Here is a 26,865-nt window from a genome sequence, read left to right on the forward strand (position 1 = left end):
CTTCTTTTTCTTTTCTTTTTTGGCCTCGCCAAGAGGCATGCTGGATCTTAGTTCCCTGACCAGGGATTGAACCCATGCCCCCTGCAATGGAAGCACGGAGTCTTAACCACTGGACTGCCAGGGAATTCCCATACAGTATTTAACATATAACAAAAATGATACTACTGACCCACTTTCAGGACAGCATGCTCTTTGAATCCCTTTAATATTTATTTATTTGCTGCACCGTACTGTATGTGGGATCTTAGTTCCCCCACCAGGGGTCGAACCTGTGCCCCCTGCAGTGGAAGCACAGAGTCTTAACCACTGGACAGCCAGGGAAGTCCCTGAGTCCCTTTTAATAATGACAGTTTATATTTGAAAGTACTTTTGATTTTTCAAAGCACTTTTTTTTAAAATAATCTCACCACATTTTTTTTTTGGCTGCATTGGGTCTTTGTTCTGGTGCGCAGGCTTCTCATTGCGGTGGCTTCTCTTGTTGTGGAGCACAGGCTCTAGGCGCGCGGGCTTCATTAGTTGTGGCACATGGGCTCAGTAGTTGCGGTGCGCAGGCTCTAGGGCACAGGCTCACTGGTTGTGGCACACGGGCTTAGTTGCTCTGCGGCATGTGGGATCTTCCCCAACCAGGGATCGAACCTGTGTCCCCTACATTGTCAGGCCGAGTCTTAACCACTGTGCCACCAGGCAAGTCCCTCAAAGCACTTTTCTTCCAACCCTTTATTATGAATATTTCCAAACACATGGGAAAGAAAAAGAATTGTAAGCGAACTCCCATAGACCCTAGACTCTAATTCAACATTTTGCTATATTTGCAAAACGCTTTTTTTTTTTTTTTTTTTTTGCGGTACGCGGGCCTCTCACGGTTGTGGCCTCTCCCGCTGCGGAGCACAGGCTCCGGACGCGCAGGCTCAGCGGCCATGGCTCCCGGGCCCAGCCGCTCCGCGGCATGTGGGATCTTCCCGGACCGGGGCACGAACCCGCGTCCCCTGCATCGGCGGGTGGACTCTCAACCACTGCGCCACCAGGGAAGCCCCTGCAAAACGCTTTTTATAGGCTAGTTTTATCAGCACTTTTTATTTCACCTAGTGACCAAGGTATGATTCTGTCTGTTTTTATAGACAAGGAAAGTAAGACTAAGAGATTTAATGATGTGCCACGAAGCATAACTCCCAGGAGTTATGATCAACCTGTACCAGCTGATGGCAACCACACCTTCCGGGTGTCAGATGTATAGCCCAGGCCTGAACATACATTGAATATCCTCGGTAATGAAAAGCTTCCAATTCCTCAAGACAGGAGAATCACCAGAACCATGGGAAATCCGGCAAGAAAACATTTCTAGGTCATAAATCATTCAGAGAGGAATCCAGTCTTGGGCCTCCCTCCCCCTCACCCCACTTCCCTTCCTGGTTAGTCATCATTTCCTGCCCAAATCTAGCTGAGATATGTCTTCCATTCATTCTTTTCCAGTACTAGATGCAAGTCTAGAATAACTTTTTTATCAGCTGGCCTACTTCTCTCTCTTGCCTTTTCACATGCCCGAGATACATGACCTCAAGGAAACCACAGCCCTAAATCATATCCTCGCGCAGCTCACAAAACAGCTCACCGTTTCCTACCAAATTACGTCTAATATAACGTCTGCCTGCCGCAGTATAACCTATCCAAGCATCTGTCTTCTTACTCCTTAGCTTCCACCCTACATAACTAAGAGTTGTTCTTATAAACACACCCAGGGCTTTCTTTATTCCCCTTTTTCATGTGTAAATCACCATCACTCTCCCCCTGCTCCAAATTCTACAAGTGTAAAACCGAGACCTCCAAGTCTTTGCCCAACACAAATGCCAAGTCTTCTAATAAACCTTCTAGAAACCGCAGGCCTGTTATGACCTCTATCGCCAAACTTGCGAAAACTTGTGGCACTGAACTTAATCTACCTTGTAAAGCTTTAGGTCTGATTTCTCTTGCCACCTTCGGCCCCCTTTGCCTGAGGATAACATTCTTGAGGAAAGGGACGTCGTCTTCCTCAGCATCGCCATAGCACACAGTGGGGGCTTTATCGCGCTTAATTTCGTTTAACGCAACACGTCCCGCCGACGGCGTCGGGGGCGGACACCCTTTGCCGGATTCACACGTCCACTCACACGCACACACGGATGCTGTCTTCCACTCGGACACCCACGTGTCTCCGGGCCACAGCCCTGGAGCGGTCTTGGGTTTCCCAGCCTGTGGGCGTTTCCACTGCAGCCAGCGGAAGGGGAGGCTCATTCCTTTAAAACCGCCTCAAGGGATCCTTGTTACTTTGGACCTCCCATAGCCCCCACCCTATAAATAGCTTAAGATCCGCTTCCTCCCAAATCAGTATCACTCCGGTTCGAGGAGTCCCTACCTGGTCGCGCCTGGCTCCGATCCTATGGATCCCCCCTCCCTGTCGCGCTTGGTAGCGCCCGCTTTGTCAGCGCTCTGCGCTCGCCGGTTACCCCCCAGCTCTCGCCGGCTGGCTGCAGCCAGCGCCTTCGCGTCGCAGCAGCCGCAGCACCAGCCACTCAGTCTCGGGCTCGCCTGCCCAGCACCTTCCCCCGGGCCGCGGCGGGAAGAGAAGGAGCCCGGGAGCCTCCCCTCGGACGCCCCCGAGAGTCTGCTCGGCTCGCCCGCGTCGGCGAGGCCCGCGGGTGGGTCGGGCGCGCGAGGGGCCGCGGCGGCGGCAGCGGCGGCGGCGGCGCCCGGCATGTATCAGAGCCCGCGGCGGCTCTGCTCCGCCCTGCTGCAGAGGGACGCGCCCGGCCTGCGCCGCCCGCCCGGCCCGCCGCCGCGCCGCCGCTCGCCGGCGCCCGCCGCCGCCCCCCGCCTCGCTTCCCCCCGGCTCCTGGCGGTGGCCTCGGCGGCCCGCGGCGTCGCGAGGTCTTGCTCCCGAACAGGTGAGTGCGCGGCGGTTCCGGGCGGAGAACGCGGCGGCGGCCAACGCGCGGCCGCCACCTGGAGACGGCGTGGAATGAATGGGAAGCCGGGGGCCGCCGGGCGGTGGGGTCGGACCGGGAAGCGGGCTCCCCTCTCCCTGAGCCGCGGTCTCCGCTCCGCTTTGCGGCTCTGCCCTCGCCTTCCCTTGCCTGGGGCTTGCACCGCGTCCGGTAAGAACCGGAACCCCGCGGGAGCTTCTAGTTTGATCCTTACCGTTCGATGCCGTGGTTTTTGTATTTCTCGCTCTTGACCTGTAAGTTTTCCCCTTCCGAGGCCGCAGATTATTTGTGTTTTGTTTCTAATCGCACTAATGATGGAACATTTTATGCAAACAAACAAACAAAAAATCTAAAGTTACACTTATCTGATCACGTGACCTGCATGTCTTTTAGGTTTCTGAATTTTGAAAAATGTCATGTGAACAGTGTGTTATAACACGCACTGACTCTTTGGACATAACATTTGAAATCTTTCGGGAGCCTTCCCGTCTTAATATTTGCGTCATTCTGCGTCCTGTATACCTGGCTTAAGATCTTGCAAAGGTGATGCCGTCTTGGCCAAGAGCCAATTTTATACGTCACGTGCCCTGGATTTCCCCTTTTTGGCCACAGAGGTTTCTGCCTGAGGACCCATTACCGCGGCTACAGTCTACATACAAAGTAGTCATACTTTTCAAAATGAGGAATAAAGCTTCTCTTTCAAAACTGGCAATCTTATCACACTAAAAAAGTGTATTTTGGTTGTGCTCAAGTTTATTGCTGTTTAAGACGTATGAGCATCTTAGATTGTAAATAACTACATTTTGCTCCAAAGGTCTGGATTAACGGTTTGGGGTTTTTTTGGGGGGGGGTTTTTGGCCCCGCTGCGTGGCTTGCGGGATTCCCAGACCAGGGATTGAACCCAGGGCCAGGGCAGTAAAAGCCCTGAGCCCTAACCACTGGGCCGCCAGGGAATTCCCAAGTTTGGGATTTACTTAAGGACAGATTGAGCAGTAAAAAGAATATGTTCAGTGTGGCTTTCTTTACTTAAAGTGATCACCCAAAATGTGACTAGGGACTTACCTGGCGGTCAAGTGGTTTAAGACTCGCAGGGGACGCAGGTTCGATCCCTGGCGGGGGAACTAAGATACCACATACCCTGCGGTGCGGCCAAAAATAAATGAATAAATAAAATAAAGTAAAATAAATTTAGGATGTTAAAGTGGTTACCGGAGACTCTAAATTCTTCAGTGTTCTTAAAAAGGGTGAATTTGGCAGTCACCGAGATCTTTCCAGTTCTATAGGAGTTTGGCACAATGAAATAACTGTTAGAATGGTTACCACCTAATATCTGATAGTGTTTTTTTTATAAAGTATTTTTTAAATAAATAAATTTGTTTATTTATTTTTGGCTGCGTTGGGTCTTCGTTGCGGTGCGCGGGCTTCTCATTGCGGTGGCGGAGCACGGGTTCTAGGCGCGTGGGCTTCAGTAGTTGTGGCACGTGGGCTCAGTAGTTGTGGCGCACGGGCTTAGTTGCTCTGCGGCATGTGGGATCTTCCCGGTCCAGGGCTCGAACCCGTGTCCCCTGCATTGGCAGGTGGATGCTTAACCACTGCTCCACCAGGGAAGGTCAGTGGTTTTTCTTTCTGGAAGTTTTCAAGAGGAACATTGTTAGGTTTGAGGTAGGAGAAGGGGTGAAAGAAAACCAATTGGGGTCTTCCTAGCCGTCTCTCCTATCTTAACCTTTCACCTTAAGTTTCCTCCAGGCCCCTCGGGGCAGTTAGTCAGTAGGCTCATCTTGGGAGTACAGATAGCTTGCGTAACACACATACAGAGAGCTGTGCTGTTGGCTGAGGAAGAAAGGCCAGAACATTTGGAATCTTAGGCTTTGGACCCAGAAAGGTGTTTAATGAACTTTCTGGAAGTCCCCTGAAGTTTTAGAAGGAAATTGAAAGATTTTATGGTAGTTACACTATTGTAAACTATTATAGACAGTTACTACTACAAGATCTAGGCAATTTTCCGGCTTCTGCGCAGTTTTCGCTTCAGCTGCTTGTTGGAAGACACTCATGAATGCATTCATCAGCTCATCGCTTGATCACTCAAAAACTTACAGTCTGTCTCACTCTGTAGATGCTTTATTATAGGAGGTAAAAGAACGTGAGACTTAGCCAGCCTCTAAGGAGTTTAGTGTGCCCAGTAAGAGAGGTGAGTTTTGCACAAAGACGTGACTGTTTAATGAAATCAAACACCTTTTATTCTTAGTCTGTTACAATTAAAGGTTTGCAAATGGCACAAGGATGCCAGAGTGCAAAGTCTCTTTTAGCAGTGGTGATCTTTTTCGGCTTCAAAACGTGGTTGGCATTTGAGCTGGGCCTTGAAGTGCAGTTTAGGATGGAAAGAGATTAGAACACTTTGCTTGGGAAAAGCCAGGAGCAAAGTGGAAGGCATGAGGCATGGATGTGTCAGGGTGAGAGAAGAGATACCTTGCAAAATGTTTCCCAAAGAGCCTCAGAACCAGCAGTAGGTGCTTTTTCAATAAATGCAGATTCATAGATCCTACTGTAGACTTACTAAACAGAATTGTTACCGGTGGGCCCCAGATTCCACATTACTTAACAAAATAGCAACAGTAATAACCAGATTATTCTTACAGGCCCCAAGGTTTAGACATCTGGCTAGAGAAACCTTCAGGGAACTGAAGCTACTCTTCCCTTCAGCACGTTTTTGCGGCGGGGAATGGGTAGTAAAGCCCCACGCTTGACCCCATTTGATAATCGGTTCCTTCCTAACTTAACGCCCCTTGGCAATCAGAGGTCGCTGGAAAGATGAGTGCAGCCTCTTTGCCGTCATCAAATGCTGGGTTATTAGAATTGAAAGGGGGACCTAGCAGTGTTTGGCTACCTTTTCTCATGGAAGGACAGCAGCCCCCATAAAGAAGCACCAGTTGCCACAGTTACTGTGTTGGATGACTGTACTGGTCCGGTGTCATCTGTGGGTTTATAAATGCCTTCCTCAGCTAATGAAGAGTTGGCTGAATTACTGTTCTCCATCACTGGAACATGTTGCTTTTTTTCTTGGTACAATTTTAAAAGCAAATACCGGCACATTGGAGGAGGCGGCTTTATTTAGTATGTCCCTTCACGGTGTGAGTAAGCTGCTTATGAGAGAGAAGAAATGCAAAAGCTTGTAATTATCAAGCTTCTACAAAAATAAATTGCTTTCTTTGTAGGAGAACCAAGGTATTGTTTTCCTGTAGCATTTAATGGTAAGAGCTTAAATACAGTGAGTTATTGGGGGCTTTTGAATTAGTAACCGTGGCTCCAGGCTCACAGTCAACACACTTGTGTGAACATTTGCAAATCATTTAACTTCGCCTGCTGGACTTTACCTAGGGGAAAAAAATTAATAAGGTAAATTGGTATCAGTTGATCCGCAAGTATTACTGAACATAGTACACTTAAAAGGCCAAATATTTTATTGCTTCTCATGACTAATTGCAGCAGAGATTGAGAAGAAAGACGTGAGTGTGGCTAGATTTGTTGGATAAAAACTTTGCTTTGAATGCAAGAAAGGAGGGTGAGAGAAGACCATGTGCCGGAAGAAGGTGGCAGGTATGGGAACAGCGATGAACACCCTGGGAAAAGGGGTACTTGAGAATCATCTGGGCCTTTCACCTGTCTACTTGAATCAGTTTTTCCTGAGAATCCTGGCTGTGTTGTGTTTAACAAATGCCCCAGGTGATTCTCTGGAAAGCCTAGGGAGTCTTTTATAAGCTCCACTCCTAGAGGTACTTGTTCCTCCTGGAAAGTTTGGGAAACCCGGAGAGAATTCTGGACGAGTGTTAAGAGTTGTGAGCTTGGGGCCTAAGACAATTCAGGAGACGCCTGAGCAAGAATGTTTACCTGAGCAAAAGCGAGCTTCAAGGAAAGGAAAGAACTTTCCTCTGGTGTCTCTGTGAAAGTTCAGTGAGACAGAACTTGACACTGACATTGTAACGGGAGTGTACGATTTATAGAGTAGGTAGGTGGATAACTATATACTCTGTAGGTTCCTGTGATGGGATGTTTGCTAAAAGAGGTGAGGCAGGTATGTTCAGGTTCTTGGAAGGAGGAGGGAGACTCAGCATATATATTTATATATTTATTGTTAGGAGTCCCTCTAATCGGGATTCGTAGGACCTTGATAACCACATGAATGGTTGTCACACTTGATGAATACTTAGCGATTCAAGGTTGATGTGCATTTCTCTTTTAGGTGGTTCACGCTGAATTTTATTTGGAAAATTTTCATGATCGTTTTTTTCTTTTTTGAATTTTGTTTTTTTATACAGCAGGTTCTTCTTGGTTATACATGTTAGTGTATACATGTCAATCCCAATCTCCCAGTTCATCCCACCACCACCAGCACCACCCCGCCACTTTCCCCCTTGGTGCCCATATGTTTGTGCTCTACATCTGTGTCTCTATTTCTGCCCCGCAAACCGGTTCATCTGTACCATTGTTCTAGGTTCCACATATATGCGTCAATGTACGATATTTGTTTTTCTCTTTCTGACTTACTTCACTCTGTATGACAGTCTCTAGATCCATCCACGTCTCTAAAAATGACCAATTTCGTTTCTTTTTATGGCTGAGTAATGTTCCATTGTATATATGTACCACATCTTCTTTATCCATTTGTCTGTCTATAGGCATTTAGGTTGCTTCCATGACCTGGCTATTGTAAATAGCGCAGCAATGAACATTGGGGTGCATGTGTCGTTTTGAATTATGGTTTTCTCCGGGTATATGCCCAGTAGTGGGATTGCTGGCTCATATGGTAGCTCTATTTGTAGTTTTTTAAGGAACTTCCATACTGTTCTCCATAGTGGCTGTATCAGTTTGCATTCCCACCAGCAGTGCAAGAGGGTCCCCTTTTCTCCACACACTCTCCAGCGTTTATTGTTTGTAGATTTTTCTGATGATGCCCATTCTGACTGGTGTGAGGTGATACCTCGTTGTAGTTTTGATTTGCATTTCTCTAATAATTAGTCATGTTGAGCAGCTTTTCATCATGATAGTTTTTTTAAATAATATTTTAAATTACACAAGTGACACATGCCCATTAATAAAAATATTTTCCCTCAGAGCTTAAATGTCTTTGTCAGTACTGGTTATCTCCAGAAGTTTAGGCTTGCTTGTCCTTGGTGTTCGAAAGTTCTGTCAGGATAAATGTCTCAGGTCAGGTGAGCCCGTTCAGTCTAAGGCCATCCCGTGCTTTAGCACAGGAAGATTTTCTGTTATTTCTTGGGTTATTCTATCATATTCATCACTGTATCATGTTACTGAAAAGTTCAACAATGATTCAACAATGGACAGATTGTTGTCCATATGGATCCCCACCCTCTGTGGCTCCTCTCATTTTCTCAAGTCTTTTATCTCTATTTCATGAGATTTTCTGAACGTGTCTATTTTGCAGTCGTTTACAATTTCTGGGCATTTTCTAGTTCTCCACTCCTTCTTCTCACAGAAGCCTCGTCTTACATTGTGTCCTGTGTAGTTGTAACTATATGTAGCTATGTGTATTTTAGGATTTATAGACCAAATATCTGTTACAACCGTTCATCTCTGCTGCTGTAGTGTGGAAGCAGCCACAGACAATACATAAACCTTATTTATGGACATTGAAGTGTGAATTTCATATGATTTTCACATCCTGAAATATTATTAGTTTTTTTTTCCAACCATTTAAAAATGTCGAAGATCACAGGTAGCACAAATACAGGGCACTGGCCAGATGTGGCTCACGGGCTGTGGTGTGTGGACCTCTGATCTAGAGGGAAAAATACCAGCAGAATAGTCCTCTTGGCTCCATACTCCATGTTTCCATTCGTAGCTGTAAACCTGGCCCACTTCTCGAGTATCCCGGGAACGTCAGTGATGGGCATCAGGTAGTAACACAGACCTGATGTCTTAGTGGAGAGCTGCTGTCCCACCAGATTCTTTTCATTTCTGCCTTTTCAGTTTCACTTCAGAGCATTCTGCTAGAAAAGCTGGGCTTGTGGAAGTGCTTGGCCAGGCCACTAACAATCTGAGCACCAGTTTTTTTTTTTTTTTTTGAGCACCAGTTTTAACAGGTTAACCTCAGCTCATCGTGGAGGGGTTTCTCTTTCCCTTAGCCGTATTTTCTAGATGAATCGGGCGTGGCTGAAGGTACAGCTTAGCCTTGTCTGGAAGACACGTGGGCGTTCCTGTCTTTGACTGCTGCCCAGCAGAGGTCGTTGGGGTTGTCACACTGTGTCTAGGATCTTGTATTTTTAGACGCGCTAGGTTGAGAGCCGTCACCTTCACTCGATGTCTCTAGCCACGCCGTGCGGGTCATTACACCGCTGTGTACACGTCGTGCTGCGCCCGTGACAGTGGTGACGTCCTCGTGACGTTCTCGCAGAGGAGGTGGAATTCGACCTCTTGACCCCGGGCGCACCGTCTGGACTCTGGACCAGCGCTATCAGGGATGCTGCGGAGCAGCGGTCCAGGGTGCAGGCAGCCTTCCCCAGGGCCTGACCCTTTGCCAGTTGTGCAATCCTGAGGAAATCCTAAGGTAATCGCTTAACCTCCGTCTCTGTGTTTATGAAAGTGGCCAAACACAATACCTACTTTGCTGGATTGTTGGAAAGAGTAATGAAGATACATGCAAGGAGCATGGCGCATGCTGGGCTCTCAAATGTTAAAAGCGGCTTCTCTTTAAACCCAGGAAGTGCGCTCCACTAACACTAACAAAATAGCTAACAGTTAGCTCCCATTTCGAATGTGCTGGGTGTAGCTAGTTCAATTCAGCGGCCAGTAACTCAGTGAAGAAAGTGAGCCACAGAGGTAAATACCTTGGTCAGGATCTGATTAGTAAAGGAGGAACCGGGATTTGAAACGAGGCAGCCTAACCCGAGTCCATGTGTTCAAGACCATCTTGCCTCACTGAGAAAAGTGAAAGCTTTTGCCGTGAGGCTTTCCCATGCGTAGAATCCGGTCTCTAGGACCCAGGGAGTGTAATGTACTACAAGTCACAGAACTTGAAGGTGGTCGTGTGCATTTACCAGGCGGACCTGCCGGGGACGTGTTGCACTGTTTTGAGTTTCGGTGTTCTGGCTGATACGGGTACAGAAACACAAAGAGAGGGCCCTGACTACAGTCTCACAAAATTCCAAAAATACAGAGTACATTTAATAGTGGCTCTGGACAAGTCACTTCTGAGCCTCATCTATAAAATAGCCAAGGGGTTCTTAAGGGTAACAGGTGTCTCAGCAAGTAAAAGTGCCCAGTGCACCATAAAGTGCTCTACCAACGGAAGGCGGTTCTTCTGCCAGTGTTTGACAGGGGTCCTTAATTAACACTTTGCCGCCCCTTGCCATCCTTTCTTTTATCAACGTTCTTACAGCGCTAGGCCGGGTACCGGGTACCAGGGGAAGTGGTAATCAAGGCAGATGTAGTCCCTATTCCACCTATCAGGAGGAATGAGTGAAGGACAGGGATTGTAGTTCAGATGTTAAGGGTCATTTAAGTAAGAGAAGAAGGAGCCACTGGGGCTCGCTCCATGAAGCTGTGAGGTGGGGGGCTGTGAATCTTTGACTTCTTCAGTAAATACGAACTATACCACATATCCAACACCCAGGCTGTTTTAGGTCGATGGTTATCTTGTGACTGTCCTGAAGGTGGCCGCGTGTGTTCAGGAAGCTGCTCTAAGGAGCCCAGTGAAAGCTAGCTGCCGAGTTAGCCCGTCTAAACTTCCCGAGGTGGTTCAGCACGCGGCCAGTAGGTGGCAGCACAGGCTCGCTGTTCAGTGATGCCTTCCCGTGACGTCTGTGCTTTACACTTCTGGGTACTTGACGCTTGGAGGTTTCCGCGGGCCCAAGGCTGGTCAGCTCCAGCAGCTTCTCAGGCGTTGGACCCAGAGAATCCTGGCCTTCCTTCCGTTTTTGCTTTTTAACCAGTATTTTTGCCAAGCTATCGTTTCAGGAGACTGAGCTCAGGCTGTTGTGAGAAATTATTAACAGACTGAATGGTTTGGGCAGACTCTAGAAGAAGCAGTTGCTGGGTAAGTAGAGAAATGTTACGTGGAGAGAGGTCTTTCTGCCGAGATTTCTGAGTGCTGTTAGGACTGCTTGGGGTGGTCAGCCCAGTCAGTTTAGGTCTCAGCTGTTTGGGTGCTCATCCAGCCTTCTAGTTATTGATTGAAGGTGTTTTCATGAAACCCCTGATCGATTGCCTCTGATGGCTGGCACTCTTAGGAACTTACACGGTGGTCTGCCTGTTGCTTTAGAGTTGCTTTAGTAATCAGTAGCTTAAAGAGTAAATGTATTCTGTATTTTAGTAGTTAGCCCGCTTTTGCTTTATTAGGAAAATAAAGGGATGACAAAATGGGGGGAAGTTTACATACCACTGCTGTATTTCTGGAACCTAAATAATGTGAATTCTCTGGCAGACCTTTAAAGGCTGTTACAAAGGTAAGAAGAGTTATTCCTATCAAGTGAAATAGCGACGTATTTGTTCATCGCCATCATATCATCACGGAATGCAGGCATCCAGTTCCCGGTGTATATGGAAATATGCTTATAGGATTGGGAAACGGCAAGAGATGGGAGTGGTGCAGCTAAATGAGAAATAGAGGCATGAGAGATAAAGCTGTTATCACCTGCCTTTGGCCTGTATAAATTACATCATGTGCATTACATGGAAGTGATGGCTGATAATATTTCTCTAGTAAAGTGGCTGGAAAAAATGAATTTGGGGCCAAAACCAAATATAATCTGGGGTCAAATAAATAACACATGTAAAATTCGACCCAGAAGCTAGTATGAGTGCCAAGTAAAAGTTGAGTAGAGGTTTTGTCAAGATTTCATGCCTTCCAGTATCTCAGCAACCACCTGGATGAATTGTTTGATTTCATGCCTTCCAGTATCTCAGCAACCACCTGGATGAATTGTTTGTGCTGCCTTGCCTCAGGAAAGTGGCTTTCCATGTTGCTGTTCTGAACCTGTGACAATCGTTTTAAAGCCCTGAATGGCAACCCCTATTAAGGTATAAAACTTCAGCAGAAAGGCAGGCAATTTTGGAATTGTATTTATGTGTGAAAAGATTTTTTAAACGGTTGATACTCTAAAAGAAAAAATGACTTTTTTTAAAACAGGTGAGAGAATTGTTACTAAGTTATCCCTCCTCGTAAAAGGGGCATAATCGGAGTGGCTACCTCCTAGGAATGTAGTGAGAATTACTTAATTTGCGAGTGGTGCATAGTGAGCTTCCAGCAGTCATTAGCAGTCAGGGGCGTCATCCTCAGGGTGGGGGAGGGGCAGAGGGTGTCGCGCCCTCTTCAGCGTTCCTTTGTTCTCAAATTTAGATAACTTGCCTTCCCACCTAGCAGTTCTTGGGTGGCTCTGAGCCTTGCTACGACGGTGTTATAAGTACACAAATAGCATGTGAAGTCTCCTTGGTGTCTACTTTGAGTTATTAATTCCCTAGCACTTCCTTTGTATTGATGTCTCTGTGTTACCAGAAAGTTTTAGGAAATAAAGCCTTGAAAAATAACTGAGTAAGCTCGTATGTTCTTAGGATAAAAGCCGAAAAGAATAACTGAAGACGGGAGGAAATGAATTGGGTCTTCCCCAGATCCCTTCTGATTTGGTTCAGTAACCTGACTTTATGAGAAGAATATTTTTGAGTTATGGAAAATCTAGCTTAGAAATATAAAGACAGAGGTCAGGGAAGCTTGTCCGTGATTTGGAGATAGTACTAGTCTCTGGAGTGCCGTGGAGACAGCCTAGCAGCAGTGACCTCTCTCACCTTTTGTGATCAGATGCTCTGTCAGTTTGAGAAAAATTCAGATACGTGCTCTGTGTGAATTACAGACATGTCTACTTTCTGTTATTTCATTTCACCTTTTTTAGTTCTCATTTTCTCTCCGGGGATTGCTTTGCTTGTATCCCCTGGAACGGGATGTGTACACTCAGGTGATGGTTGGTCTAGAAGAGACAGTCTCACCTTTTGTTTTCTGGACCCCTTCGCAATCTTAAAAAATACGGAGGGTCCCACAGAATTTTGTCTATGTGGGTTAATATATAACATAATTAATATGACCTATGTTTATATATCATGTTAGAAAGTAAGACGAGAATTTTTAAATGTTTATCAAGTCATTTAATAGTAAAATCAGTGTTAACGTAAGTAACACTTTTTACTTCTCCTTTTATTTATTTATAAGTAACACTTTTTAACTGTTTTCCAAGACAAAAAGAAAGTTAGTGAAAGAGTGGCATTGTTTGACATTTTTGGAAATCTCTTTAAAGCCTGGCTTAATAGGAGACAGCCATATTCTCATATCTGCTTCTCCATTCAGTCTGTTGTGATATGGTTTGGTTAAACTATATGAAGAAAATTGAGTCTCTCACAGATGATATAATTGGAAAAAAGTATTTGAATAGCCTTATAAGATAATCGTGGGTAGTCTTTTTTTGTAGTAGTCTCTATGTTAATACGTGGTTATTTGTGACGTGGAATCCGATACCATATATATCAGTGAACTTTTGCTATTGGTTATTTGGGAAATGTTTCACTGCGTTATGCAGATCTTCCAAGCGTTACACAGTATAGAAATAACTGTAGCTTCTCTCGCCACCTATCTTGTCAGAAACTTTTTTTAAGTACTGGGGACTTGTCAGGCTCCTGATGGCAGGTATGTTTTCCAGAAGTTTTCCTCGTGGGCAAAAACTCTGTGTGTTGTTTTCCTTCAAGTGACAGGCTGACTTCTTCTTACATTTTTGTGGGTACGTGTCTGCCTCGTGTCCTTATGTGATGAACTATAGTTTGTCGGCTCTTCGAGGTGAAATGGTGTTCCATGAAGACAGGACCGAGTTCATTTTGCAGCTCAGACGCTCACCCGAGCGCTTTTCCTTAAGGCAGAGTATTTTGCGCGCAGCGTGTTTCTGTGGACGCTCCATTTTGTCACCTATTAAAGATACGTCATCGAGGCTGCACATTTCACAGAGATACTTACTACTGCCTCACTAAGCGACATTTTAAAGTAAAACAGGCACTTTTAAACTAAAACCCTGAGTGATGGGGATGCGTGCCGTGGCCACTAGTGGAGCCCGGGGCCGCTGGGTGCCGGGACGTGCCGACAGGACAGCGGTTTCACCACGGCTGTGCGGAGAACAAGCACCAAGACAGAGAAGACGGCACGTGGGGGCTCGGCGTCATGAACCCCTTGGCCGTGCGTGGCTCCAAGAGTCTCAGGCATCCCCAGTGGCCCATGAACCATGCCCGCAGCTGCTGCTGGAGCAGCGCCCCATCGGCGGGTCGGAAACCAAACGAAGTCGGGTCACGACCAGCATTTTTTAAAAAAGAAATGGAATGCACCAGAAAATGGCCCAGATGTCATGCAGAAATAAGCTGTTCTGTGAACCTCCTCTTAGATATCTATGTATGCCGTGAGCGCGCACTGAGTTGTGAGTGTAGAATGTGTCCGTTTCGATTTTTATACTTATTGGCTAGATATAGCTGATGTTATACATGTAAATATATAAATATTCATGTGTATTTATTATATATGTTTACGTAGCATCATGTAAAAATGACAGTTTTAACTGAAAGCGTTCATTGCTACAGAAGTACCTTATCTGCTGGGGCGTGACAAGGCATCAGGACCTCCTAGGGTCCCACAAAAAAATCAAACAAAATTCCTTAAGAAGTAATGTTCTATCTTACCAAAATGTTTTAGATTTATGTTTCTATCCTCACAATAACCCCGGACATGTAAAGATATAAAATAGACATTTGTAGCGTGGGAAAAAAGCAGGGGGATGGTTAACGTTAATTAAATAAATGATTAGCTCATGGCAGACAGCAAGTGGAAAAACACAGCCGTCCACATCGCTCATTATCTCTGTATCTACACATCTATATATGTATAGTAAGTGAAACATGAATTCAGGCTGATATCTCTGACTCCAGCTCAATACCATGGGATTTCTTTTTTTTTTTTAATTTATTTATTTTTGGCTGCATTCATAGCTGCACATGGGTTTTTCTCTAGTTGTGGCGAGCGGGGGCTACTCTTCGTTGCTTCGTTTTAGTGCGCGGGCTTCTCATCGCAGCGGCTTCCCTTGTTGCGGAGCACGGCTCTAGGCGCGTGGGCTTCAGTAGTTGTGGCACACAGGCTTCGTTGCTCCGCAGCATGTGGGATCTTCCACACGCTAAGGACCAGGGCTCGAACCCGTGTCCCCTGCATTGGCAGGCGGATTCTTAATCACTGTGCCACCAGGGAAGTCCCTGCATAGATATTCCTGAATGAACTCAAGTTCACTTAGGTAAATACCTAGGGGCATGAATTCTACGTGTATTTTTAAAACTGCCAAATTGTCTTCCAGAGCAGCTCTACGTGGGAAGCAGTACGTGGGAGTTTGTGAAGGCTTGCTCCTTCTTACTTAAATATTTGATAGACTCACCAGCGAAGCCATCAGGGCCTGGGCCTTGCTTTTGGGCAGGTTTTGACTTAATTTAGTACCTTTGCCGCCCTGGTTGAATACTTCCATGGAGCTGAGGGGGAGGGGTGGCACCAGCCGCGGCGGGACCGGGCACAGGCTAGCACTGTCCTTAACTGAAGTTCAATCGCTTTCGTGAATAAAAGCTTCTCAGTTCGTTGTATGCCTTTGGTCTCCGTCCAGAGCACTGAAATTCAGGCTGGTTTTTTTTTTTTTTTTTTTTTTTTTTTTTTTTTTTTTGCGGTACGCGGGCCTCTCACTGCTGTGGCCTCTCCCGTTGCGGAGCACAGGCTCCGGACGCGCAGGCTCAGGGGCCATGGCTCACAGGCCCAGCCGCTCCGCGGCATGTGGGATCTTCCCGGACCGGGGCACGAACCCGTGTCCCCTGCATCGGCAGGCGGACTCTCAACCACTGCGCCACCAGGGAAGCCCCAGGCTCGTTTTGACACTCTCGTCCGGGTTGATAATCGTTCTGGGGGAGGACTTGTCGCCTTCCTCGTGTCGTCATGCCTGAAGTCTCCTGCCTCGTGGGTTTCTCCCTCTGCTGTGTCACCCCCGTTAGCAAACAAACGTGATACAGCAGCTTCCCCAAATTCTCGAGACTCCATCTCCAGCCACCATTCCATTTCTCTCCTTTTTTGGGGGGAGGGGGGCAAGATTCTCTCAAAATACATCTCCTCTCTCTGTCCTGTTCTCCCAACACCTCCACCCAAAATCAAAAATCGCTGTCGTTAAATTCACCAACGTTTCCCATGTCGCTGAATCCAGCTCTGAGCTGTGCTCAGTCTTCATTTTCCTTGAACCGTCAGTAGCCTTTGACACAGGACACAGCTCCCTCGTGGACGAAACTTTCTCTACTTTGCTCTCCCGGTTGTCCTGCCCCTGGCCTTTGCCTTCTTTGCAGATTTTCACCACACCCTCCCCAGTGTGATCCAGAGCTGAGTCCTCGTCTGTGCCCGACGTCTTGCACGTGTTCATTTCCAGTTTGCACCTCTCTCCTGAGCATTAGTCATGTCTCACGGCAGATCCCACCCCGTCTTCGTAACTTGTATTGGCAGCTTCACCCTTCTGGTTGCTCTGTCAGCCGCCTTGGAAACTTTTTTTTTTTTTTTTTTCCGGTACGCGGGCCTCTCACCGCTGTGGCCTCTCCCATTGTGGAGCACAGGCTCCGGACGCGCGGCACGTGGGATCTTCCCGGACCGGGACACGAACCCGCGTCCCCTGCATCGGCAGGCGGACTCTCAACCACTGCGCCACCAGGGAAGCCCCCTTCCTCGGGGCTTTTGCATTCACCATTCCCTCTGCCCAGAATGTTCTTGGATTTCTCTAAGACTGGTTTCCTTATGACAGATCTGTAACCTTTAGTGAGACTTCCTTGAGCGTCCTGTATAAATTAGCAACTTCCAGTCCCTAGCATTCCTTGTCTCCCTTTTCACCTTTTTATTTTGCTCCAAAGCACTTTTCAGCATATGACAAAACGTCTTTCACCTTGTTTGTCTCTCCCCCGTACAAAATAAGCCCCATGGCCAACAAGGAGAGAGATTTTGGTCTGTTCGGTGATGTATCGCCTGTGGACCAGAGTGGTGTCTGAGAGAGCAAGGCAGGGGCTCATGGTGGCCACCTACCAAGGAAGTGGTGGAGTCAGGAATGAGAGCTGGATATCTTGAGTCCTTTTCTGAAGTCCTTTTCTGATAACTCTTCTCCATCCTGATGGGTTTAGCCCTTACTATACCCCAGCCCATTCCACACAGTATGCATTCACTTTTCCTCTTGTTAATTTATCTCTATATTAATCTCTAACCAGACACTTCTTGAGAGAAAAGATCAGCTCATGTTTTTTAGGTATGGAGCGTGCTTCCCAAAGTTCAGAGAGCAGAGAAATAAGAATGTAAAATCAGCATACTGCAGACAGACGGTTCCTGAGGACTGCAGGGTTAGGTTAGGTTGTGGAGATTAGTTTTGCCAGTGCCCACTGGCCGAGAGAGTGACCTGCAGGGCTGGACAGAATGCGGAGTGCCCAGCGGGAGCAGAGCCTTGCTGTCTAGGAGGAGGGTGGAGTCATCTTCCAGAACCATATGTCTCTGTCCTGACGCCTTGCTCTCTATGCGAGAAGCCGATTGGTTGACCAGCTTCCCAGGTACTTTGGTATCAGAAGGCATGTCCTAGGCTGGCTTTGTTATTAAACAGGGTATTCAGGCTTGCATCTGTCCATCAAGGGGACCGTCTTAGGGTTTCCTGTAAGACCTAAGGAGGAGAGACAGGACTATAGTAAATATGCCCTGAAATTCCCCTCTGCCCAGTCTCTTAGTTGAAATGTTGCCCGATTCTCTTTCTGGGGTAAAGGAATCTCGTGAAACAAGAGCAAAGGGTCCATGTCAGTAAAATTTTTGAAAAGACAACCTTTAGTGCATTCCAGAGTACTTTTATTACACCCAACAGAAATTGTCCATTTGGGGACTCAAATCTGAGGGGAATAAAAGTCATTTTGAATAACATACGCAAGTTTTCTTAATAGAGATGTGTGTGCCCTCTAGTAGAAATACTGTTTTGAAATTGCTGCCTGTTCTAACCTAGATGCGTTTTCCAAATAATCTTAAAGAAATTATGGTCACTTAACAAGCCTTGTCAGCAGCTCTGGAGAGTGGCACAGCTGAATGGTGGTAGAGCTGGGACTGGAACTGATGCTTTGTTACCCACGATGCATCCTTCCTCTTTTTTGCTGCAAAACTTTGTCCTTTGATGGTAAATTTAATTTTCGAAAACCACCAAAAGTCACAAATAAGGTGAATGACAAGATTTAATAATCCACTATTGGTCCAAAATGAGCCGGCTTTAACAAGAATGTTTTCCTTGAATGTTGTAGCTAATAGCCTATACATACATTTCTAAGACCAAACCAAAAAAGGACAACAGGGAATGATGAAATTAGAATATCCAATCTGCTTCATCTCACATCTACACAACAGTCTCAGAATAAGAATTCTGATACTACCATTACTAATTATGATCACTGAAGACCATTTTTTTAAAGTTTTTTATTTTGATAAAGTCCAGATTATCAGTGTTTTGTGTTGTGGATTGTGTTTTTTGGAGTTTTTCTGTTTTGTTTTGTTTTGTTTTGCCGCACCGTGCACGGCTCACGGGAATCTTTAGTTCCCTGACCAGGGATCGAACCCATGCTCCCTGCAGTGGAAGGGTAGAGTCCTAACCACTGGACCGCCAGGGAATTCCCTAAGAACAGTTAAACAATGTTTAATTGAATATGCTTGCTCTCTGGTCCCTGCTCCCCCCCACCCCCATGCTTTTTCTGGGTGTACTAAACCTTCATTGGTTCATTATCAGATCACAGAGCCATCGTATATTGTACTCTGTCTTTTAACCTCATTTAGACTTGATTTTCTAAGTAGCTATATGTTTAATATAGTACCACCAGTTCTTAAGTCAGTGTCTCTGGTCATTTTGGTCTAAATCTTGTTCTCTAGTTCCAGGGGTGGCAAAGACCTTTCTGAAAAGGGCAGGATAGTAAACATTTAGGCTTTGAGGGCCAAAAACAATCCTGTCACATTGTGTGTGTGTGTGTGTGTGTGTGTGACACATCTCTTTAAAACCATTCTTTGCTTGAGGACTGTACTAAAATACATCTAGCTGCAGTTTGCCGTCCCCTACTCTAGTAGTTTCTGGAAGAAGTGCTCCTGGCATCAGTGTTCCAGTTTTGCTGGATATAAAATCCTTGGCTCGGGTACTGATGAGCCATCTATATAAAGTTTGACGTATATTTGAAATACGTAACTTCATTTTCTTCTGGTATAAAAACACTGCAGTTGAAGTCCGGTGATGCTCTAATTGTCCTTGTAAGTTACTTGCTGCTTTTGCCTAGAGCCCAAGGGATTTTTTCTTTTTCTTTTTCTCTGCAGCCCAGTTGGTGTTGGTCATTCTGGGTTGATATTCTCAGGTATGTGTGTCCATGATACATGTTTTTTTAACCTCATAATTTTTTCCTCTTACACCATTCACTTTATTTTTTTCCAGCTTTATTGAAGTATAATTAACAAATAAAAATTGTATGTTTTTAAGGTAAACCACACGATATTTTGATATTTGTAAACGTTGTGAAATAATTACCTCAGTCGAGCTAATTAACATATCTCACTCACATAGTTACCCTGTGTGTTTGAGGGAGTGGGGACGTGAGATCCCTTTAGATCTCCTCTCTTAGAGGATTTCAAGCATGGAATACACTATTGTTAACTGCAGTCACCATGCTGTACGTTAAACCTCCAGAACTGAATTCATCCTGCATGATTGAAACTTTGTGCTCCTAAAAGTTTTCTCGATTTTTAGTTTTTAGTATTTGTTTCATTTCCTGATATGTTGCATCTTCGCTTAACATTAGTACATAATGTTTGCCACTGCCTCTTAAATGATTTCTCTCCTCATTTCTTTTTGGTATGTTTTTTGTTACTAATTCCTTGTGTTGCCTCACTTCTGAGTTTTCTAATTTAGGCTATTCTGTCATTGTCTTATCTTTTTTTTTTTTTTTTTTTTTTTTTTTTTTTTTTTTGCGGTACGCGGGCCTCTCACTGTTGTGGCCTCTCCCGCCGCGGAGCACAGGCTCCGGACGCGCAGGCTCAGCGGCCATGGCTCACGGGCCCAGCCGCTCCGCGGCATGTGGGATCCTCCCGGACCGGGGCACGAACCCGTGTCCCCTGCATCGGCAGGCGGACCCTCAACCACTGCGCCACCAGGGAAGCCCCATTGTCTTATCTTTTAGCTCATTTTGCAGTAGGATATAATTTTGATTGGCTTCCTCGCCGTCTGTTTCCGGCACACGTTTATTGTCTGAACAGACGCCCACCTGTTCCTTATTCACTTCACGTGAAGGTTTTTCTAAGTTTTTAGAAGGAAGTGTGGCTCGGGACAGTCTTTCTGGCTTCACGTAACTCCTCAAACCTTCGACTCCCTACGACACGGCTACCCTCTTTTTCACATGCCTTTTCACATGGTACTTGCTTTTTATCACAGCAACTACCCCAGAACTCAGCTTGGCAAGGATATGATGGTATTAAAAGGATGTAGAGCAGTCCTGTTGAAAGTGAGCTGCATCAAGCTGGTCCTTTGCCTAGAGCCTGACAAATGTCACATACTGGAGCCCCTGTGCATTTGCTGTGACGCCCTGTGACAGTTTGGTCGACCGTTAGGGTGATGCTGATGCTGCCGATCTGGAAACCACACTTGAGAAACCAGTAGGACTTTTTTTTTTTTTTAATTTATTTTATTTTTTGGCTGTGTTGGGTCTTCCTTGATGCGCGCGGGCTCTCTCTAGTTGCAGCGAGCGGGGGCTACTCTTCATCGTGGTGCATGGGCTTCTCATTGCGGTGGCTTCTCTTGCTGCAGAGCACGGGCTCTAGGCGTGTGGGCTTCAGTAGTTGCAGCACGCGGGCTCAGTAGTTGTGGCTCACAGGTTCAGCAGTTGTGGCGCACGGGCTCTAGAGCACAGGCTCAGTAGTTGTGGTGCACAGGCTTAGTTGCTCCGCAGCATGTGGGATCTTCCCAGACCAGGGCTCGAACCCATGTCCCCTGCATTGGCAGGCGGATTGTTAACCACTGTGCCACCAGGGAAGTCCCCCAGTTGGACTTTTTACTGCCTTTTATTTATTTGTTTATTTATTTATTTGTGTGTGTGTGTGTTAGTTTCTGCTTTATAACAAAGTGAATCAGCTATACATATACATATATCTCCATATCCCCTCCCTCCCTCCCTATCCCACCCCTCTAGGTGGTCACAAAGCACCGAGCTGATCTCCCTGTGCTATGCGGCTGCTTCCCACTAGCTATCTATTTTACATTTGGTAGTGTATATGTGTCCATGCTACTCTCTCACTTTGTCCCAGCTTCCCCTTCCCCTTCCCCGTGTCCTCAAGTCCATTCCCTACGTCTGCATCTTTATTCCTGTCCTGCCCCTAGGTTCTTCAGGACCTTTTTTTTTTTTTAAGATTCCATATATATGTGTTAGCATACGGTATTTGTTTTTCTCTTTCTGACTTACTTCACTCTCTATGACAGACTCTAGGTCCATCCACCTCACTACAAATAACTCAATTTCGTATCCTTTTACGGCTGAGTAATATTTTTACTGCCTTAAAAAAAAAAAACCCAAAAAACCAGAAGTACAGAAGAAAGATTTTCAGAGTTGTACTGCCAGCCAAGAAGAAAATTCCTCTGGACCCATGTACTCAAGATAGGCAAACAGATTTATTAAAAGGAATTTAATATACTGAAATCAAACAGTTTCGGGACAGGTGTGTGCGTGTGTTCACGCGTGTGCGTTTGTGAGAACAGGCTTGCTGGCAGTCGCACGTGCACAGAAACGTATGTTGGGAAAACTGGTGTGTTTCTTTGCCTCCATCTAGCTTTCTTGTTGGGGCACTACTTTTGAGTTGATGAAAAGGAACAGTAGAAAGCATGCTTGCATGCTTGTTAACCCTTGGTGGTGAACACTTGAGTCTGCTTTTGTGACCTGCTGTAGCAGGTTCCATCCACCGCTAGTTTCAGAGGGAGTCAGCTTGCCAAATAATACGTTTTACGAAGCAAACTTTGTGTCCTGCAAGAGGAGGCCAGGACTTGGACGGGGTAGGGAAATCCAGGTTCCTCCATACCAGGAACCGCGCACGGAATCGAGGAGGTGGTTCCAGGTAGAAGGTGCCCCTAATGCGCACTATAATGAGAGGCAACACGGCTGACCTTGAAAGGAGCAGGCGGCTACTTACCAGGGAGGCGCGGGCACAGCTCTCCTCACGCGGACTCGTTGAAGGTTGTGCTCTAGTCTCCTTAGTGAGTTCATGTCCAGTTGGATAACAGTAGGGAGCCTCGGAGGCGCACCGACAGTACCTCCTGCACCGCTCCCCCCCTTTCTCCTCCCAGGATCCCAGAAAAGGTGGGCAACTGCCTCTGCTCCCAGCCCCGTTTCTGACTTGCTAAAAGTCTGGCGGTCGATATTAGATGACAGACCATACTGCTCCGTGATGTCCGGAGTCCCACAGAGAGCCAGATCCCTGGTGTACAGTTAACATGGACGAGAAGCGGGATATGGACTTAATCCAGCCGTTTCTCGCCACAGCAGAGGCATCTGTATAGGTGACATGGCTAGGGCAACAGCCTGCTGTAACCGAATCTGTTCGCCAGGATTAACTGGGCTTTCTGATGTCTGGCTCTGTACACACTGGCCTTCACGTTCTCGCTTAAAATGCACAGAAAAAGGACTATGGATTTTGTTTAGCCATGCTTTCATAAGACTGTGTCTGTAAATTATAAAGACAGATCCTAGGTTAGAATAAGCCATAAAGATCGAGGTATCTCAACAGCGGTATTTCAAGTACCCGCCCTAAGAGAAAGCTAGAACCCGGAAACTCCTCTAATCCACCCTGTAGAACGCGAACGTGGCAACATCGCCCTAAAGTGAGCTCGCGAGCCCGCGGCTTCCGTGGACAGTAAGTGCCTTGTCTTCCGGCGAGGAGCCGGGCGAGTGACTGTGCTTTCCTTCCCCGCAGCGTGTCCCATGGGAAGCGGCACGAGCCGGCTCTACAGCGCTCTCACCAAGACCCTGGACGGCAGCTCCGCCTCCCAGCACCCAGAGTATCTGGTGGCCCCCGACCCGGAACACCTGGAGCCCATTGACCCTAAAGAGCTCCTTGAGGAGTGCAGGGCCGTCCTGCACACGCGGCCTCCCCGCTTCCAGCGGGGTTTCGTGGATCTGAGGGCCGATGGCCCCAGTAGTAGCCACACACCCATCCGGGTCATGCAGTGGAACATCCTTGCCCAAGGTACGTGTGCGCGCAGGGAGAGGGGCGGGGCGCTGGGGCCGCCTGGGGAGCTCCCGCACGGGGAGGCCAGGAAGGGGTGACGTCTGGCTTTCACTGGCCACTCCGTCAGCTGAAGACGTACTCCTTCCCCTCCACGTGTGCAGACTTTCCGTGCTCGGGGAAGTGTCTGCTTCGCGGCACGTGCTTCCTGTCGCCTGTTAGCCCATAAGCTTTCATCAGTTGTCCACAGCACTAAGATAGCACCTGGAAGGGGGAAACTGAGTCTACCAAACGGGTGACCCTGAACCTTCTGCAGGGAATGGGGGCTGTGGTGGGGTGGCGCTGAGTCGGGGTACTCCTGAGGCCAGCTTCTTATCCAGACGCCTCTTCATATAATTTGAGGCCAGGGATGTTGCTTCAGTTCTCTGTGCTTTAAGATACTACTCTGTACGGTAGCAAGGACTCCTTTCCTGCGTCCGCTCAGTTAAAAAACAGGTGTGTCAGTCAACCTTATTGCCGATCACGTGGCAGTTGAAATTTTAAGAAGAAACCAGGGTCACCATTTTTTCTGGAAAAGAAGGGCATGCTCCCTGACTTTCCACTCTTTGATTCATTTGTTTTTTCCAGGTGTAGGAAAAAGCTGCCCATTATTCTAAGTGGTGTCTATAAAGGCCTAGTATGGCTTATTATAAGTCAGTGTTGAAAGCACTCTCTAGAGTTAAATGTATTTACTTCGTCTGGCATAGTTTAGATCTCTTGGACGCCAGAGAACACTGTCTAAAGCTAAAACTTAAGGAGATCTCATGTCCTAGAACATAGTGACAAGAGATAGTTTTAATACGAAAGGATCGGTTAGTTGCTTGCTTCATCTGCATGGTAAGAGGTCGGGGCAGTAAGAGAAGAACCACCCAGGGCATCTGAAGCAGGGGAAGCGCTCTGAAGGTCTTGGGTAGCGTCAAGCCTGAGAAGACTCGCAGGTACCTGGTAGCGGTTCTTAGTCGCTGACCACTGACCGGCTCTTTTCTTTCAGCTCTTGGAGAAGGCAAAGACAACTTTGTACAGTGCCCTCTTGAAGCACTCAAGTGGGAAGAGAGGAAATGTCTCATCCTGGAAGAAATCCTAGCCTACCAGCCCGATATACTGTGCCTCCAAGAGGTGGACCACTACTTTGACACCTTCCACCCCCTCCTCAGTAGACTGGGCTATCAGGGCACGTTCTTCCCCAAGCCCTGGTCACCTTGTCTGGATGTGGAACACAACAACGGACCAGATGGCTGTGCCTTGTTTTTCCTCCAGAACCGATTCAAGCTAGTCAACAGTGCCAACATCAGGCTGACGGCCATGACGTTGAAAACCAACCAGGTGGCCATTGCCCAGACCCTAGAGTGCAAGGAGTCCAGCCGACAGTTCTGCATCGCCGTCACCCACCTGAAGGCTCGCACTGGCTGGGAGCGATTTCGATCGGCTCAAGGCTGTGACCTTCTCCAGAACCTGCAGAGCATCACCCAGGGAGCCAAGATTCCCCTCATCGTTTGCGGGGACTTCAACGCAGAGCCGACAGAGGAGGTCTACAGACACTTCGCCTCCTCCAGCCTCAACCTGAACAGCGCCTACAAGCTGCTGAGCGCGGACGGGCAGTCGGAACCTCCGTACACGACCTGGAAGATCCGGACCTCGGGCGAGTGCCGCCACACTCTGGACTACATCTGGTATTCCAAGCACGCGCTCAGCGTGAGGTCGGCCCTGGATCTGCTCACGGAGGAGCAGATTGGACCCAACCGCCTGCCGTCCTTCAATTACCCTTCAGACCACCTGTCCCTAGTGTGCGACTTCAGCTTTAACGAGGAACGTTGACGGACATTTATACGTGCTTGTCTGTGTCTCCTTCATCCCAAGTCTTAACCAGGGACGTTTCAGGAAGCTGAAATGAGATGAGAGGTTGACTGAGGAAGGCCCCCCAGTTCCTCTCACTTCGGTTTCCATGTCTCCAGCATGCCCTTGGGAAGGAACCCCATTTGCTCACAAACCTTTTCCATTAAAACCTACAGCGAAAAAGGTGTTTGCACTCCAGGTTTGGTTTGTATTGTTTTCTTTCCCTTAGCGTTAATTACATTTTGATCCTTTAAGGGCATTATATTTGGCTTTGTTCGGAAGCTCTTTCAGTTTCAGGATCCTGTATTGAAATAGACTTGCTCGAGTCCCCTGTAATTAACAAGTGTGCAGGAACAGTTTCTCTAGACAAGGTTTCCAGTTATTTATTTGTGGTTTTTTAAAAATATCAACAAGTCATGCATGGCAATATTTATTTTTTTTTATATTTTCGTGTAAAATTAAGTAAATAAATTATAGCATTATGAACATTTAAAAACCATGCAAAACATAAGTTATAGAGTAATTTATAGTAATCTTCTTAAAACGTTAAAGATGTTCTTACTTGGGGTCTAATAAAATCGTAGTGTACAAAGGAACCGTTTAGGCTGGAGGGGTTTTTGCTTGCTATTTAAGTGGAAATATCAGTTCTCCTTGATACATTCTTCACAAATCCTTGCTGTGTCTCCGTGTCCCCCATTATTATGTTTCTTGAAGAAATTCCATTTCTGGTTTTCCATCGGAATGCTGTCGGTGTACATTTGCGGTCACTCAGAAGTGTCATTATATGTATTGAATATGCTTTGCACAGTAGGTCGTTTAGGAGCTGTTATGTGGCAGTGGCTAAGTCAGTGGGACCTTCTTTTCAGAGATGGGAAACTATTTCTAGCCTGTTAATGAGGCTGTCGTTGAGATTTACTAAGATAGCCAGGTGACTGGTTTAAAACAACTAGAAAGCGGGATATAGAGTTAGAAAGATAACCCGGAATTCTCTTCCCTCAGAAATAAAAGTGGTAAAGATAACAGGTGAAACCCCTTCCTAACAAAAATCCCCCAAAAATAGCCCACTGGTAATAAATGGATAGATGTTTTAACCCATGAGTTGTAAATATTTAAGATCAATCAATAAATGGTCTTTTAAAGCCAGTGTTTTCATATCTTGTCTTTTCGATGCAAAGAGAATCTGAGAATAGACTGGATCTTTTAATCCTCTTAATGCGGTGCCCACACCGTCCTTTCCACTCACACCTCCATTTCTAAACTGGACAAAGGTGGATCTGTAGTTGCACGTTGAAGGCATCTGTGCTATGCTTATGAGGTATCGCTCGGTGACAGGGTTGGAGTCCCCAGAGTAGTTCCTCCAGACATTTCTGCATTGGAACCACTTCGGAGACAAGTGAGGTTTTCAGTATATTGCATACACGAAACCTTGGGGCTACCTGGAAGGAATGGCAGTTGGGAAGAACATCTGTACCAACTGTCATCTGGTTCAGGTCTTAGCGTGACTAGTTCACATGTTGTTGAGAAGCAGAATACTGATCGTACAGCAGGCATTGAATATTGTTTACCTACCGCAAAACACACCTACCTGAAGAGAAATTATAATACCCACATCATAAGCAAATCTGGATAAGAATGAAAGCCAAAAGAGTGTTTGAATTTCAAATGTTGTCCACCAGTATACAAGCTAACAGGCTGTGGTTTGGGGGTGGAACTGGGGGTGGGTGGGAATGCCACTGAGCAGAAGGG

General features: G+C 46.6%; 1 protein-coding gene across 5 annotated transcripts; it reads left to right on the forward strand.

Annotated features, from left to right (window-relative positions):
* Positions 1-2,728: 2,728 nt before the first annotated feature.
* Positions 2,729-26,262, forward strand: NOCT (nocturnin). Of its 5 annotated transcripts, XM_060148721.1 has the most exons (4): positions 19,319-19,400; positions 20,471-20,691; positions 22,996-23,268; positions 24,278-26,262. In XM_060148721.1, the coding sequence occupies exons 3-4, from the start codon at positions 23,004-23,006 to the stop codon at positions 25,099-25,101; spliced, it is 1,089 nt and encodes a 362-aa protein (XP_060004704.1). In that variant the 5' UTR covers positions 19,319-19,400; positions 20,471-20,691; positions 22,996-23,003; the 3' UTR covers positions 25,102-26,262. The 5 variants fall into 5 exon arrangements, with proteins under 5 accessions (XP_060004702.1, XP_060004706.1, XP_060004705.1 ...); XM_060148719.1 differs by lacking the exons at positions 19,319-19,400; positions 20,471-20,691 and adding an exon at positions 2,729-2,918; XM_060148723.1 differs by lacking the exons at positions 19,319-19,400; positions 20,471-20,691 and adding an exon at positions 10,641-11,007.
* Positions 26,263-26,865: the final 603 nt, after the last annotated feature.

This window comes from Lagenorhynchus albirostris, chromosome 4 (assembly GCF_949774975.1).
Source record: "Lagenorhynchus albirostris chromosome 4, mLagAlb1.1, whole genome shotgun sequence".
Lineage (NCBI taxonomy): Eukaryota > Metazoa > Chordata > Mammalia > Artiodactyla > Delphinidae > Lagenorhynchus > Lagenorhynchus albirostris.